General features: G+C 37.5%; 1 protein-coding gene across 5 annotated transcripts in view; it reads left to right on the top strand.

Annotated features, from left to right (window-relative positions):
• The window catches only part of LOC135127769 (heterogeneous nuclear ribonucleoprotein L), a 390,771-nt gene that overhangs the window by 173,027 nt on the left and 200,979 nt on the right, over window positions 1-16,765 (top strand). For 3 of the 5 annotated variants that reach the window (XM_064054374.1, XM_064054375.1, XM_064054377.1), the window contains one exon: window positions 2,472-2,495. The exons of the other annotated variants lie outside the window; for them this stretch is intronic. In XM_064054374.1, the coding sequence (XP_063910444.1) occupies window positions 2,472-2,495 (24 nt within the window). The remainder of the gene's footprint in view (window positions 1-2,471; window positions 2,496-16,765) is intronic. 5 annotated transcript variants of the gene reach the window in all.

Below are 16,765 nucleotides of genomic sequence, written 5' to 3' on the forward strand. Positions count from 1 at the left end.
GACACCAAATTTCAGTCGATTTTAGATATTTTTTTGGAAAAATTTTGAAAATTTTAAACTCACTTTTCACGATTATTTGAAGAATACATATCGTGACGGTGATTTCGGATTTGCAACTAGCGGAAGTTTATCTACAATTTAACACCAAATTTCAGCCGATTGGAGCAATTTTAACCTTTTTTTTGGAAAAATTTTTAAATTTTTAGACTCACTTTTCGCCTTTATTTAAACAGTTAAATGTCGTGACGGTCATTTAGGCTTTGTAATTGACGGAACGTTGGGTAGAATTTGACAGCAATTTCCAGTCGATTGGACCCATTTTAACCGTTTTTTTTTTGGATTTTTTTTTAATATTTTAAAGTCACTTCTCTTCTCTCTTCGACTAATTCTAACAATTGCTTTTCTTCATTATTTTCACTTCTATCTTTGGATCTTCTTTTTCCAATATTTTATCTTAGGAAGTACTAGCCCCGCCCTCCCGCCTTCTATTTTCCTAGAAAGCATGTCATTTGCCACAATCAGTCCTATCTTAGCAAGCATTAGCCCCGCCCACCCACCCTTTATTTTCTTACAGAATAAGTCATTTATCAAAATCAGTCTTATCTTAGCAGGTACTACTCATACAAACAATTTTATTTCTGTTGAATATAAATATCCACTTGTCAGACTAGATAAAATGAGTCACTGAAATCAAAGCGGGGTGGGTGGGTGGGGCTAAATATATATTATATAAACTATATAGGTTATATAAATTTTGACCCATTTTCGACGATTTTCTAAATTTAGCTAAATACATTTTCTGGTATATTTCGGGCCGCAGAAGTCACTTTCGGCCTCATTTCTTCGATAACTTCAACTGTTTTTCCTGAATCGCCTGCTTATTGAAATATCGGGATTTTTAAAAATTAAAAAAAAATTGGAATTTCACACCGAATCTTGGGTTCGGATTCTATAATAATGATAAATAATAATAAAATGGTTTACGTTCGGGGAATAAAAATAAAAAAAAAAATTCAAATAAAAAAGACAATATTTTAGGTAGTGTTAAGTTTAAAAGGATGCTCGTACTATCCGTTTGAAGGTAAAAGGTGTGTTTGGCCTCCTCCGATGCATAGGTTACAGGTACATGGATGTTCGTTCATTGTTAAAAACTTCCAAGTCAGCGGATCTAAGCTATGAAGGTTGGCAATGAACTTCTATGAAAAAGTTAGAGCTCTCGTACTGAGCGCGATGTGTATAACAATGATTTTTTTCTAGTTTGTTGAACCATTTTGTTTGAGATTCCTTCGATAAACAATAAAATATCCTGCATATGTTTATACAACAGATAAATTTAATTTTCAAAGCAAAAACAAACAACAGTTGGAACTTTTATTTCTGCAGTAAAATATTGGTATTGTCGGCGAGTTTACTCGTTTTAGTAAAAAAGGCAGGAAGTTATTCTATTGTCTTAAACAATTAACTATTTTTAGTTTCAAGATAGCTTGAAAAAGGTCAAGCGTTATTACATTCTTCACAAAAATCACCAGAAACATTGCTTCGACGACTTTCTATTGTATTGTTTGCATCTACGGCCATTTTAATAATTCCGACAAGCCGTATCACACAAGACTTTCCACACTTTTCCTTAACCCGTCATGATCCCGGAAAGGCGAACTTAACACGAAAAAAATCCCCCAATACCAATCAATAATGGAAATTTCCTCCAAACCCCATCTGCCTCCCTCCTCACGCACTTCCTCCCCACACCCACCATAACTTTTCCGGTGATGATTAGCAACACGATAACCGTTTTTCCCCGCTCACGTGATACCACAAAATTCGGCTTTCCATACAGAAGCAGCCGGAGCGGCGTTCGGAAAATCGTGTGAGATTTAACCGGTGGCACGTCGGTGGAAATGCATTAGCGCGATTTTGAATCCCGATAGTTTTACCGGAAAAACGCGATAAGCGATGTCGGAGAATGGATTCGGTGAAATATAGAGATATTTTCAGACTTACGTCGAACGAACGCGCCGCTGGCTTTACTCGATAATCCACCTTGTATCTCGCCGAAAGCTCGAACCGTTTTGCGAAAAAAACTTACAATAAAGAGCCAGATTTGCTTGCTTGGGTTTTATTGTGGCGTTAACTTTAACGCGCAAAACGTCGCCGTTAAACGAGCCATCGGAACGTTCGGGAAGATAAATCCGGGAATTAATCCCGGAAAGAGGCGGGATCGTGAATGGCGGGTACTGGGTTCGTTATAAATACACTAAATATCAGACACAGAAAATACTAAAGAGATGGTCAATGCCTAACCAAATTTATTGTTTGGTTAATTGTGGTTCCGCAATTCTATTTATTTTTTTACGTCCCAGTTTGTATCAAAAATTATTTATTGCTGCATAATAATTTCTGAAATCACGATAAAAAGTATCACATTTTAAATAACTAATCTGCAGCAGTAATATTTCATATTTTTGTTGCAGATATACAGCATGTGCCGAAATTGTGTAAGCTACCTATGTTCGTTGATGATATCAACTCTGTTTAAGTTTCGAGTCTCAAGAAAAAACACTGCAGGGAAAAGTAAAAATAGTAAAGACTTGATAACTGAGATCATGTTGTCAGTTTTAAAACTGACAAAAAATGATAGTGTAAGAACTGTCAGAAACTTGGGTGTTGTTCTCGACTCGCAACTTAGTTTCATTAGTTACGTTAAAACAAGTTATGCCTCCAGACATGTAATGGATGAAGACTAATTTGTTCGTGTTATCCCGCTTATAAATTATTACGATCTTCAGAAAAGTGTGTTTACAAAATGGGTGTCCTTTGTAATGAGATCGCAAGGGGTGATTCGCTGGTCGAAACCTTCTCCATTACAGGGAGGGTTATCTTCGTCAGTTACTTTCTAATTGCGCGAGTTTGCTCCACGTAAAATTTAATTGCCGCCATTAACGACGTGTCGAGCTGTATATGAAGCTCCTTCCCGCGTAATGAATCCCATTTCTGGGAGCGATTGCATCGGCTTTTCTAAGGACGCCGGCGTTGGATTCCGTTTCCCGTTCGCCACATCTCCTAATTCGTTTTTTTCCTGTTTACTATTTTGACGGGTCGTTATCAGATGAAGAATTTCCCGAAGTGTCGACACAAAATCGATTACGTTTCGTGATTCCTTCGCGCTAAAAAACGCTATTGTGTCTTTCTTAACAGGAAAAACGGTTTAATTAAAACGTTCCAGAGCGATCTATTGTTGGGCGCTTGGAATTGGACGATCTCGTCTCAAATGACCTCTCCGTCGAATCGTTGGGACAAAGCGCCGAATGTGGCGGATGTGGTTATCCGCAGGAGTTCGAAAGTCGATACGTGTGTCTGCTATTTTAGCTGGCGATCGCTCGAAGAGTCTTCCTATTAAATTGCGGCCTTGGGACACACCTTCATTATTCTAGATTTACCAATGGGTCGTTCCATCATGCTGACAAAACGCAAAAGTTTGCAGACGAGCGATTACGTAGCGGTCGTGAGAGGCAGGGCCGGAGCTGGGGATTTTCGGAAGGGGAAGAAGGTCGTGGAGTTGCAGAAATGATGAGAGAGGCGATTCGCGAGGAAGTTGTGTCGTAACGGAAAGTTTGGGGGTCGTAAAATCGATGCCGATAATTTACTACTTGACCGCACTAGCGGCGAAGTCTTGTCATAACATGACAAAAGCGTTGTTAATTATCTCATGGGGCACCAGGTTGAGGGTTTAGCTTTGAATTTAATCTGGCCCGGCGATGTTCATATTGAAACCATTTTTCGTTTTTGTTGTGTATAGTGTGGATTAACACTCAGAAACACGTTCCTAGAAGTTTCCAGTTACTGAGATCAGTTCCTTTATGGTCTTGACAGTGTTGGCTCCAAACTCAGCAACCCGGCAAAAGAGCATTCATTCCTCTCCCGAGCACCCAAATCGATGACCATTTTCATATTCCATCTGGATCATTCCGCAACTGGCAGCTACAAAGTTTGTAACTTAATATTGTACGTCGGGAGAAATTGATTCACTAATAAGGCTACGTGTTTCCAATGTAAAGGAACGTCACGATCCGAAAAATATATTACAGGAAACCTTTAACAATTCGGTTCGAATTTAAATTACGACGCAGAGAATTCAAATTTCGCAGCCGGAGAAATTTCGCTCTTATATGTATGTTGCGCTCAATGTTTATGCATCTATTACCATAATGGTCCCTCCATCCGAGGAGCCAAACCGAGATATGGTTCAACGCAAACTGAAATTGCGGTCGCCATTAATGTTTGCTAAAATGCGGTGGTCCGGCTGCTGAAAGATTCAAGATCATTTGGGAAACACAGTTAAACGGCCCGGAGGAAGTGGATTTTTGGCCCATTATCGCGTAATTCGGCCAGGTGTGTGGAACAGTTTTCGCGGAAAGGTCAGCGGCGAGATCAATTTCTAGATTAGGTAACGTGTTGAGCCGCTCTAAGTAGCTGCATGTTGTTAATTATTGCGAACACGAGATTAATTATTGTAAATGGGACGGCGAAGCAGCTTGGTGTCGCCGGAATGTGGAGTTATGCCACCGTAAATTCGTTTGGCGAATTTTGTATCATCGCGGTATTATTAGATTGTAATGGGAGTGGATCGGCGGCGAAGAAGTTCCCATAAAGTGTATTTTGCTGTTGGCACGGAAGTAATCTTTGCGGAATTATGTTTCAAAGCGGGTTTCATATGGGAAGGACCTTGCGGTAAATTAAGGATTCCGACCCTTCGTGCTGTCCAGGCAAATGTCCGGTACCTGGGCTTGTGATCTTGGGCTTATAATGAATGAATTTTCAGAGTGCAGATTAATTATGGTGGATTTCCGCCCTTCGTTTAGGGCTTTATTTTCGTGTTTAGCATTTCGGGCATATTTTGCATGTTTTTGTAGACCTGCGGCAGTTGGGCTGAATTAGCGAAAATAAAAGATTTATGTTTTGGAATAACAGTAGTTTAGGAAAGTTGCGGGAGTTGGTTTTGTAACGAAATTTAAATAGGGCGATTACAGCAAAAACTGGTAGGAAATAGCTTTCATGTTTTCAAACCAAAGTACTTAAGTTCTCAGGAAATAATTTGCTAAAAAACCGGAAAATGAGCTTTAATTTGAAACGACATAACGAACGGACTGTAAATTAATATAATTTGATGCAATTTGATCAACATGGTTAGTTCGACTGTCCAGTTAAGCTGAAGTTCACAAATTAAATAATTTGTTATAAATAGTTATATCGAATTGACAACTGGTGGTTGTATCCCATCAAGTTTTATTTGTACCCCTTAAGCCTTAAAGAGAAATTTATTTTCTCTCTCTTCGTTCCCTTATTTAAATCGGGCCATGATTACTAGCCCTTTTCTGTTTTCCGTTAGTTTCCTCTTCTTTTATCAATTTTTCCCTTTTTGTTTCTTCCCTCACTGTATACCCCGGTGTTTCTCTATCAAGACCTAGTGTCCATTTTACACCTCTTATTTGGATTCTCTTCACATCTTCGAACTCTGTCCACCCCCAGATCTCTAACCCATATTTTTAACCCAACTATCAAACATCATGATACGTCTCTAGCATCCCCATCACCTTGCTAACTCTTTTGCCACCTCCTTTACTTCTGTGTTCCCACTTCCAAATTCTTAATTTTTTCTTCCGAACACCATTATTTTTGTCTTATCAATATTTACTTCAAATCCTTTCCTTTTCATAACACCATTCAAGATTTCTGATCATTTCTTTCATATCTTCTTCCGACATACCACAATGTCATCTAGATATACCAACAGACAAACCTTCTTTCTTTCAATCACTACCCCTCCTACCTGTAGTTTGCTAAACCTTTCTTCAAGATCTCCCATGTAAGCAGCGAAAAGACTTGAGCTCAGGGGGGACCCCTGTTTTACACCATTTATCGTGTCAAAATTTTTCTCCTGTTTCCATTCACTCTTATTGATCGTTGAGTTTTTGTCCCTAGTTGTCTTTATACTTCTTCCTTTGTCATTGGCTCCACTTTGTAATTTTCGTCTTTTTCTTTTATTTCAGTCGCTTCTTGTTTTTCTCTGCTCTCTGCTGTCAGCAATTCCATGAAATATTTTCCTAAATCTGCATCCAAATTTTTTCACTTACAGTTTCTTCCTCTTCCTATTATTACGTTTCGGGGGCGAATAAAATTGGCGTGGATTAAAACTCAACAATTTATTTCTTAGTAACTGGTATTTACACGACTAACTATTGCCACGATTATGTACAGAAATTATTCCGGCGTTCCGTTCCCGACGGACGCCTCTATTTAAACCCCTACTTCTCCGATCGAGATCTTTCTCGAATATCCATCGCGACTCCGCTTCGAGATTTCCCTGGACGCCGCTTCGAGACTTCCGGTAACCGGCTCCAGACTTGTCTTTATGCGCCCGCCGCTCGGCCGTCGATGAGTCATCCTTCATCGACACACATACTAGTAAAACCCATAGGCGTCGCACCGAGGCGGTAATGGGTTCATTTCGTAACACTATTATCTTTTGGTATTTCGATTTTCTTAATACATTCCTGTTTTTTTTTTTAAAACGTAACATTCCTCTTTCCATCAGTCATTTTTTTCGTTCTTCGTTTCATCTTACACTAACTTCTACCATCATTTATGGAGTTGTTTCATTAGCCCCCCCATTCTATATTATCCTCAAATATTTTCTTGCTTTCTCCTCCTCTTTTTCCTGTTTTCTCCATGATTTTTCATTCTCTATATTATAATTTATTACCGATTGTCCTGTCGTTCCTAGATAGGTTAATTTGCTTTCATCACTAGTTTTATTTCCATTCGAGATTCCTTCAGTTGCTTTCCTTCCTTATTTGCACCTTTATCTTTGGATATTCTTTTTCCATCATGTTCTGAATTGCCTAGTCTTCCTCCCTTTTCTGTCATTCTTGCATTGAAATCTCCGTCCACAATTACATAGTCGCCATCATTTATTTCTACTTTGTCTTTTAATTTTTTCGACATTTTGTTCTGTCTGTCTGTCTGTCTGTCTGCTGTTTGTATCCATTTTTATTAGACATGTAATCTCCGAAACTGCTGGACCGATTGTTGTCAAATTTTGTATGTGTATTAGGAACATCATGTACAATTTGATGACGTAATTTCGAAGAATTATGTCTTTATTTGAATTAACTGTTATACAACAAAATATTCCTATGAGTGTGGTGTACGAATCCGCTTTAATTTTTTCTCTAGTCGTCAAAAAATTTTTGCAAAAACGTAAAGCACGGTAGAATAGTAGTTTATCATTAGCGTAAGGCATCCCGGTCGTGGTCTAGTGGTTAAGGCCGAGGAATGCGGACCGGACGTCGCGCGTTCGATTCCAAGTTGGCCTTTCGTTTTTTCCATTTTTTTCTCGTGCATTGTGGAATATCTATGTTTATGACGTCATAGAAAATTTTTTATTGGTAAAATTAAGAATGAATCACCCAATTTTCTCAAAAAATGTGAGTATACGCACGTCCTATATAATAATGATAAAATAAGAATTATAATGTATAGAATATTTTGTTCGATTATGGTTTAATTAATAATTTTAGTCCTCTGTTTTGAGAAGACAGACTCATCCAAGTCAAACTAATTTCTACGTGACATTCTTTCGATGTATAAACTCTTGAGATTGCTATTATCTAGTGCTGAAGGACATTTTATCCCGTTAGTTAAGTGCTTTAAATGTATTTTACATTGTCCGCACGGCGCAGGGGCTGCAGGGATGTTATTTATGCCGCTGGTTATTACTTTACAGTGGTTATTTCAAAAGGAAAATCGTAAAATCAAATTGTATAATTTTCTGTGAAGAGCTGGATTTATCGGAGCGAAGGAAGTTCTGTAGAAATAGCCTTTGACCATTTTTTTTCCTTTCATTGCTGCCTTGTTTTTACTAAATACCGTTCCAATGTGCCATATGTTTATCTTTATTCTGACGATCCACATCATTTATCGTTGTTCACTGCAGTTCCTTTCTTCGTTTCTCTTTCTACTCTCCGAAATTTCCAATTAAATTCTCTTGGCATTTCCGCTTTCATCTGTCCCCACTCTTTTATTTTTATCCATGTTTCTACTAAACTTACGATATCAAAATTCGCCAAAAGTCTTGTTTATTCTTGAGACATTCCAAAAAAGGATTTTCGTTTGTTACCCTCTCCACATCCTCTCTTCGAAATTATTTGAAGGTTGTCATTGGTTTTTTCTTTTTTTTCTGTGTTCTTATTCCTCTTACTTTGCCTGCTCAACTTTTTTATATTTTTTACCATATCCATAGGTAAGATCGTTTTCGAACTCACCTTTTTATTTGTCTTTCCCTCCTCTGCTAGTTTTTTGTTCCTATATCATCATAATGAGATATTTAGTTTTTCTTTTCCTTTTTGTTCATGTACTATTGGTGATCTTTCACTAAATTTTCTTCTTTGTGTTTTTTCTTTTTCCTTATAATTTTTATAATCTTTACATCATGTCATTTTTGTTTTTATTATAGTCTTCATTAATGTATATTCTCATTTCTTTTAGCTTTTTTTCCGCTTGAAGGATTTCCGTTATCTTATTCTAGCTTTTTAATTCGATAAGAACTGGTCACATTGCATTTCTACTCTTAATTATTTCCTCTTCTTTTTATTTTAATAATTTTCTCCTTTATATTCATCTGTACTTCTACTTTACCCCAAAATTTCTCCGATTTACTTTTAATTTATCTAACATTCTCTTTTGTCTCTTTGTGCATTCCATGTATTACTATATTTTTCTTTCGTATCTCTTTAGAGCATTTCTATTTTCTCTTGCAGGTTTGCTTTTTCTTGAAGTCTTTGCCTTTTTGCTCCTTTATCTTTCTGCTTTTTCGCATAATTTCTTCTATTTCCCCCTTCACATGATCTAATTTTTGCTGTATTCTGGTATTTCTATTGTGTATTTCCTCTAGTTTCGCCATAATCTCGTTCGTTGACTCTTCAATATGCTTGGGTTATTTTGTTCGTAGTTCGCTTATTTTAAATGGGTTTTCTTCTAAATTTTTGATGACCATAAATTAACTTGTTTTTTCGCGCAAAATTTCCATTAATTGTGTTATCACTTATTTATATGCTTTTTCGCTTTGCTGTCCAGAGTCGGACCCAACTAGTAATTAATGAAACATGTTTGATTGTTTGATAATTTTGCGTCATCTTAAAATATCGCCAAGTTCTAATAAGCAGACTTCGGCATTACGGACGTGATGCTGATTGAGGTTGAGACGTGGTTGAGATTGTACACTCGGCCAGCCAAATTTATCGCCTGACGTCGCGCTGTCGTTTTTAATATTTGTCTGGTTGATTGCCCATCACTTCGGCTGTGCCTAACTCTGCTAATAAGTTTAAAATACTTTTGCTTGACACAGTTATGAGGAAGTAGATCACTTTTCGCATTGTTGCTAGTGTGAGAAAAGCTTGTTTCTTGCACGCCGTTAGAAATAGTATCTTACAATATAAAGCCTGTGGGCCATGAACAAAGAAAGTCGAAAGCATGAAGAAGGTAAACGACAGCTGATATAAATATCGAATTTCAGTTCAATTAATGAACAAAGTGTTTTGCGGTTGTTTTGGTTGAAGCGACTCTTTTACGTTCCAATCAAAACGTCAACTTGACGCAAGCCTACTTTCTAAAAAAAAATAGGCCACCGCTCAAAACGAATTAGGTTATCCGGAGCTTGTTAAGAAGAATCAGGCCACGTGACAGTGATACATCGGAAAGTGACAAGCACTGTAGTGTTAAACGTGGGACGGGGAAAGATGGATGGTGAAACTCGATAGTATAATGCCAAGGATGGAATTTTCATTTCCGAAGCAGCGGAATAATAACTTAGTAAAACTAACACGACACAGTCTGAAAATAAGAAAAACCGACGGCGTCACTTTTAAATTTTAATTAAGAACAAAACAGGTCTCCTCACGTCGCGATCTTGTTGCTCTAACCAGAGATTCCAAAAGCAAAACGACCTGTTTGTTTTCCTTCCATCGCCGTGCCTATTCCCGTTATGTATTTTTCATGCGATGAATTATTAAACTCCTGTCCCAAAAAATACATGCCCCCGAATTTGTACCTTCATGTTCAAGTCGAGTCGTCGTCATTGCAGCGTCGTTTTTCAGGTCAGCGTAAATGAAATTGTAGTGTTAGCTCGGCGAGAATGAAACAATAAAACATTAGATTTATGTTACCGTATTTCGCTATTTTTAGGTGGATAAATAATGGCGCCCCTCGTAAAATAAAATAGAGACCGGAAAACGTATCGGCGCACAAAATGCCTTCTTATGTATTTTTAAATCGATTTTTCGTTTTAATTTCGGTGCATCGAAGGGCTCAATTTCCTCTTTTCCTCCCACGTTTATTTATCGGCGTCGTTGCAGGAATATAAATGTTTTCAGACAATTTCATTTACTCGGCATGACTGCCTACGGCGAACCGTTGCATTCGTAAGTATTTGACATTAAGAATTTTTAAAATTGAAATGCCAGGATGTCGTCCTCGACTATTCCGACTTCTTCGGGGAATTCCACGCATTCGATATTGTTTCCGCCGCGACGAAGACGTAAACCCGCCTCTATTAACCCACCCGGAGACAAAGCTACATCATAAAAACTTTGTCGGTCATTTAGATGATGAAACATTCGCCCTAAGTGCCCCTTTCGCGTTTAATTGCCGGTGATTTATTATCGCTTTGGTGCGAGCCCTCCTGAAATTTTCATCCATTCACAGGTGGAAGTGAGAGCCGGATTAAATTTTAAATTGGCGGTTTTGTGTCGTAAGTACTGCGTCTTGGAAGCCACTTATTCACATGTTAAAATTTAATTTGGAAGAAAACCCGAGTATCTATCGACGACTCCTCGTTTTTCGTAACGCCCGATGGTAATCAGTTTTGCTGGCGCTTTTTAGCGGGATATCGGAATGCGTTACGCCCTCACGTGTAAAGTGTACTTAACGATCGATCGCCTTAATAGGTCGTATCTTTCGCTAAAATATTAATACCGAGGGTGCTGCCGAAGAAGCTCAATGCGTACATAAATCGGCATTACGTCTACGCATACGGAGGCGGAAATCGAGCCTAATTTACTTAGAGTGATTTATGAGGTACTTTGCATTTTTCGCGAGGTTTAATAAATCTTAATTCACGCGCTACGATTTTTGTCTAAAAAAAATATAAAGATAACTGTAGTCTGTCATTTAAATTTGCAAGAAAGAACAGCAGTCCACGACGAGATCTCTGCACTACTCCAGTTAAATATTGTCAGTCACTACAGTTCATTAAATATATGCGGAAATATCGTTATTGTAAAGATATATATCAAAACTTTTCCATAAAATGTTATCGATTGGTTGAGCGCTAGTTCGTGTAGTCGTTGTGTCGTATGTTTGTATTCCGAGACTGGGAAATTTTATTTTCGTGTAGGCTTTTTGCGCACTAATTAAATCCTAATTTATCTTGTTGAAACCTCCTTATGTCAAAGCATTTCGACAAACATTCTGACTCTTATCCAGGAAACCCCGCAGCAAAAGCCTTCAAGCACGGGTTTTCATTAATGTTTGATCTAGTAGGTCATGGATTTTTTGTCTGTTGGTACCTCCTACGCACTGCTTAACCTAAAATTCTGATACGTTGAAGACAAACTGACGTGAAATTTCAAATTGAACTGGACGCTTTGTCAGTAGTACCAACTTACAAACAAAATGCATGGACACCTTGTATAATTTCACTTTAGGGCGTAGTGGGACTCCTAGTTCAGTTTGACCTCATTTGACCTGAACTAGGAGCCCCACTACTAGTTATCTAACGTTTGTCATCGTCTTTTGCTCGTTCGACTGACCCCTGGAACGGTCGTGTTTTGCGCAGACTCGAGTTCTACCCTGACTATTTCCTGATATAGCTTAGTAGGAAAGTACAGATTTATAAATGAAGCATTTAAGTGTAGTCAGGTTAGCCGAGCGGCCTGAGGCGTTAGATTTCTGTGATTCTCGAAAGGGAGCGTGGGTTCGAATCCCACACCTGACAGTTTTTTTGCATTTAAATAAAACACGTCATGTTCTAATGTTGTGTCATTTATTGAGGAAATATAGAATACAGCCAGTCGTAAAGTTAGCTAAAAATCCGGGATGTAAATCTCGACGTACCCTCTAAATTACCACTAATGAGTAAAATCACTATGCTCGGTTATAGTTCTAATGTTCACAATATTTATAATTAATGAAGAACCTTTGTTATTAACGGCATTCGTTTACATATTTCACGACTCAGCTAAAAATATCATAATATACCATATTGCACACCAAAGTCGTATTTTTATTTTTACTTTCCGAGTGTAAGCTAAGGAAGTGTTGTAAAAGGGTTATCTCCGAAACTACCAGATCAATTGTTACCGATTTTTGTAGGTATGTTAATGGTAAAACTCTAACCAAAATTGGTCTAACCATCCCCACGAACAAACTGATGACGTCACCTCAAAATGTTCATGATAAATACTATTAAAATTTCATCAAATGACATACTCCTATACTTGCGGTTTATGAATTCGCCGTAGTTTTTCTCCCAGGGCTACCAGATTTTCCTAAAAAATTTAATTATGTAACAATCTTTTATGTCAATATAATGGCACATTATACCAACACTGAAAAAAATTCATCACTCCAAAATGTGACGTGATAGAAAAATTTTACAGCCAGATTTAGAAATAGAATATCTTAAAATATGTACTAAATTAGAATCCATCAATGTTAGAAAAATCATGTCGCTTAGTGTAATTGAATCTACTAGCCCCGCCCACCCGCCCTCTCTTTTCTGGAAGGTATATGATTTGCCAAAATCAGTCTTTTCTTAGCAAGTACTAGCCCCGCCCACCCGCCCTCTCTTTTCTGGAAGGTATATCATTTGCCAGAATCAGTCTTATCGTAGCAAGTACTAGCCTCGCCCACCTCCCCCTTTTCTCATTCCAACGATTAATTTTATTTCTGTTCAGTAGAAGACCATTTATTACATTCAGATAGGATAAAATCAATCCCTGAAAAGGAGACGGGGTGGGTGGGCGGGGCTAATTATTTTCTTGTGTCGAGTGGGAGTGAAAACTAATAATAGAAAATTTATTTCTTATTTTATGCTCTTGATCTGACTTGACTTCTCTATTGTCCCAATTAAACAAATTTTAAACATTTGTGTAAATATGTAAAAACTAAAAAGTACATTCTTGAAACAATTGTTTTTTGTGAAACAAAAGTTTATAATTTCCTTTTTTTATCTACAAAATTTGTATAGCGAGTTACTTTGACGAAATTGTAAAAAATTCTATATTTCAATAGTAAAAATTTCGGTAGAAACGAAGCCGAAAATGACTTCTGGCTATCGAAATCTACAAGAAAATGTCTTCAACTAATCGGAAATAATTGAAAAATGGTCGAAAATGTCAAAAGTGCCAAAATCAGTCTTATCTTAGCAAGTCTAGCCCCGCCCACCCACCCTCTATTTTCTTAAAAAAATCTCATCTGCCAAAATCAGTATTATCTCGGCAAGTACTAGCCCCACCCACCCGCCCTTTATTTTCTTAGAGGGTATGTCATTTGCCAAAATCAGTGTTATCTTACAGATAAAACCCTATATACTTCTGCACATTTAGAACCCCTCTTAAAAAATTAGTCTAAACTATTTATTCATGACTTCCCTGGCACCTAAAACAAATATTCAATGGGTGAAAAAAAATTCGACGAGGATGGCATTCGAACTCACGCCACCAGAGTATTGCACATTTAAGTACTCGTAATTTTAAAAAAAATTAAGGCGGATTCGTAAACTACAAGTACAGGAATAAGTTATTTAATGACATTTAAATCGTATTTATTATGAAAAGTTCGACACATTATTAGTGGCTAGAAATTTTGGTTACTGTTTTACCATCTACACACATAAAATTTGGCGACAATCGCGTGGTAGTTTTGGAGATTCTTTAGGGGTCATTAAACGTCGAAAAAACATGTAGCCATTCAACGGATGGACCATTTTATAGCGGACATCAAACCAAGTTATTTATTGCCCAACATACATATTTGAATTTTTACAAAAAGAGTTCCGCCTCCGGTATGGTTGACATACTGAGTTACTGTGCTCTTTTGCTTTATTCTCAACCCTGCTCCTGAAGATGCCACTTACGAAAGTGTGCGAAACGTTGAGCACAAAAACTCAATTTACACGGTTTCAACCCGGAAAACGATCATGTATTGATTCCGACCGTGAAGCCTCCGAAATTATTTGAATTTTTGTTTAAAAGGAAATAGTAATTTTGAAAAATTCTCAACTCCGCCATACTTAAAGATGGATGTCTAAAATTTAGACAGATATTTCATTGACCTTGTTTTAGAAATGCATTATAATTTAACAGTTTTTTGGCTTGTTTATATTGGGTGATTACATTTGTAAATTATCGGTTTCTCATATTATGTATTCAAATGGGACACCCTGTATATAACATTTTGGATCAGTTGGAGCTAATTTCTAGTATCAAATTTGTTGGAGTTTTTTCTGACAGTGTTTTTTTGAAATTATTGCTGAAAAAACCTAAGCCAAGTTTCAAAATATTATGTGGGGGTTTCAAAAATGACGCATAGGCTTGAAGGCTCTGAAGAACTCAAGAAAAATGTGTCAAAAAATCTCTGAACCAAATTTTTTAAAATATTACAGTCCAAAATTGAAGAATTAACTGTGAAAACCATAATTCTGTTAGACTGTGTTAAGGAATGCTTGCAAGAGTCCACGAAAAGTGGCTACTTTCACCACCAAATCCTTGGGACACCCTGTATATTGACAAAGAAAATGAAAGTTTTAAAACCTTACCTTCATCACTAAATATTTCTCGTCTTCTGCCTATTTTAAAAATTAACAAACCTCAGCCTGCGTTAATATTTTAGAGTTTTCCGCTCTGTAGGCGTCGTTTTTACGTTAAAAATGAAGTTGTTTTGGAAACACGGTTATTTAATTATTTCAGTGCACTTGTTGATGCTTATTTTTGTTGCCCAAGTCCCTAAATTCCTTGTACACCCTTTCGTATTTTTCCTTCGAATTTATGGCTATTAAATTTTGCATAGCGTTTTCCGTTTTAGCAATTATGTCGGATGGAACGCTGTCTCTGGAGTATTTTTCGTCGATTTTCTTCCTTCGTCTTTATATTTTTACTCACATACAATAAAAATAAGTTTGCGCAAAATTCTAGCATGTTTATGAGGGTACAGAACTCGCTTCGCTCGTTCTAGAACCACAATACCGTTGTTAGCGCTTTTATATTTTGAATTCGGTATTGTTCGAACAGAACACTTCCAATTTTGTTCGTCTTCGGTAAACCGGAGTGCACCTTCCGGGTTTTTAAGCTCTTTGAAAACTTAATTGAATCAAGGTATTTATTGTTCGGCGTTTCCATTACAGTAGCTCTTGCATAATGGTAGTTGATTATGATTTATTCGCCTTTTTACCTTCCGTCTGTTTGTGAAGTTCCGATCGGTCCGCAATAATTCATTTTTAATTGGACTTTTTTCGTGTGGCCTACCGCCTGCGGACACGACAAGGGCGGCGAATTAGGACATTAGACAGTTTCGGAGTCGTTCCGCCATGTCATCTGATAAGCTGACTGAGTTTCATTTCTTGTCCGCGGTCGTCCTTTTCGAGATGTTCGTTCGGGGTTAATGTCGTTTATCCGCCCCAATACGTATGGGGTTCGTAATTTTAGATTAAGTTAAGGAATTTGCAATCTACACAAAGTTTCGAACACATTTCTCGTCGAAAAGATAAAAGTTCGCACTTGTGATGGGACTTACAAAGGAGCTTTTAAGCTGATATCTGATATTTTGTGTTTTGTTGGTTGGGGCGAGCTGAGGGAAATGTGTTGTTAGATTTTATTAAGCGATAGAAGGACCTGTTGAAGGAAATGAAGGAGCGGAATTTTGATGGGGGACGAGGAAAAATTAAGCCAGCTTTTGATACTAGGTATGCAAAAATTTTGAGTTTTCGTCTGTCTATCTGTCTGTTTGTTGTCCCTTTACTTTGCAGCGAAGCGTTAATCTCGATCTAGTCTTCGCTAAAAATCCTCCACATTCTGGAGATCGGCTTTCATGCTCCTATTAATACTTAAGCGCTGGTGTTTTCCCAGCGGAAGAGAATCACTTCGGCATATTTGCGCCAAAAATAGCCAGGGCATGACTTTGTATTAAAACGACTTCTTAACATTCTGTCAACAGACTTTATGAACTCGCCTCTTCCGAATTACTCCTCATCATCCGAACTTTCACAACAACAGTAAAGCACGAAAACGTACGCGTTTATGTTTACTCTATACGCAATGATTTACATTTGAAGATTTTATGGACCATTCCTCTGCAAATTGCCGTCATAAACACTCGCGCCGATGCCTTCCCTGTGCGTATCTTTTGTTTTTCCCTCATAAAAAAAATACATTTAAACCGATAATCAGGTTAATATTGTTTTTCTATTAGAAAAACCCCATTTCCGTTCCGCACTCGACTTTTTATGCGTCGGTGAGCGAAAATCAATTTTAGCCGCCTTTTTCCAACTCTCATCAATAAAATGTACAAGTACATGAAAAAAGAGGTCACCCTCGAGTCGCAGCGACACGTCGAAAGGGGAATTCTCGCCGTGGAATGGCCCGAATACGTCTGAAACTTTGCTCATCCGTCGGTAAAATATGAGTATAAATTAAACGGTAATTAAAACTGTTAG

This window comes from Zophobas morio, unplaced genomic scaffold (genome assembly GCF_036711695.1).
Source record: "Zophobas morio isolate AGI-343-1 ecotype UQ-CSIRO unplaced genomic scaffold, CSIRO_AGI_Zmor_V1 ptg000012l, whole genome shotgun sequence".
Taxonomy (NCBI): domain Eukaryota; kingdom Metazoa; phylum Arthropoda; class Insecta; order Coleoptera; family Tenebrionidae; genus Zophobas; species Zophobas morio.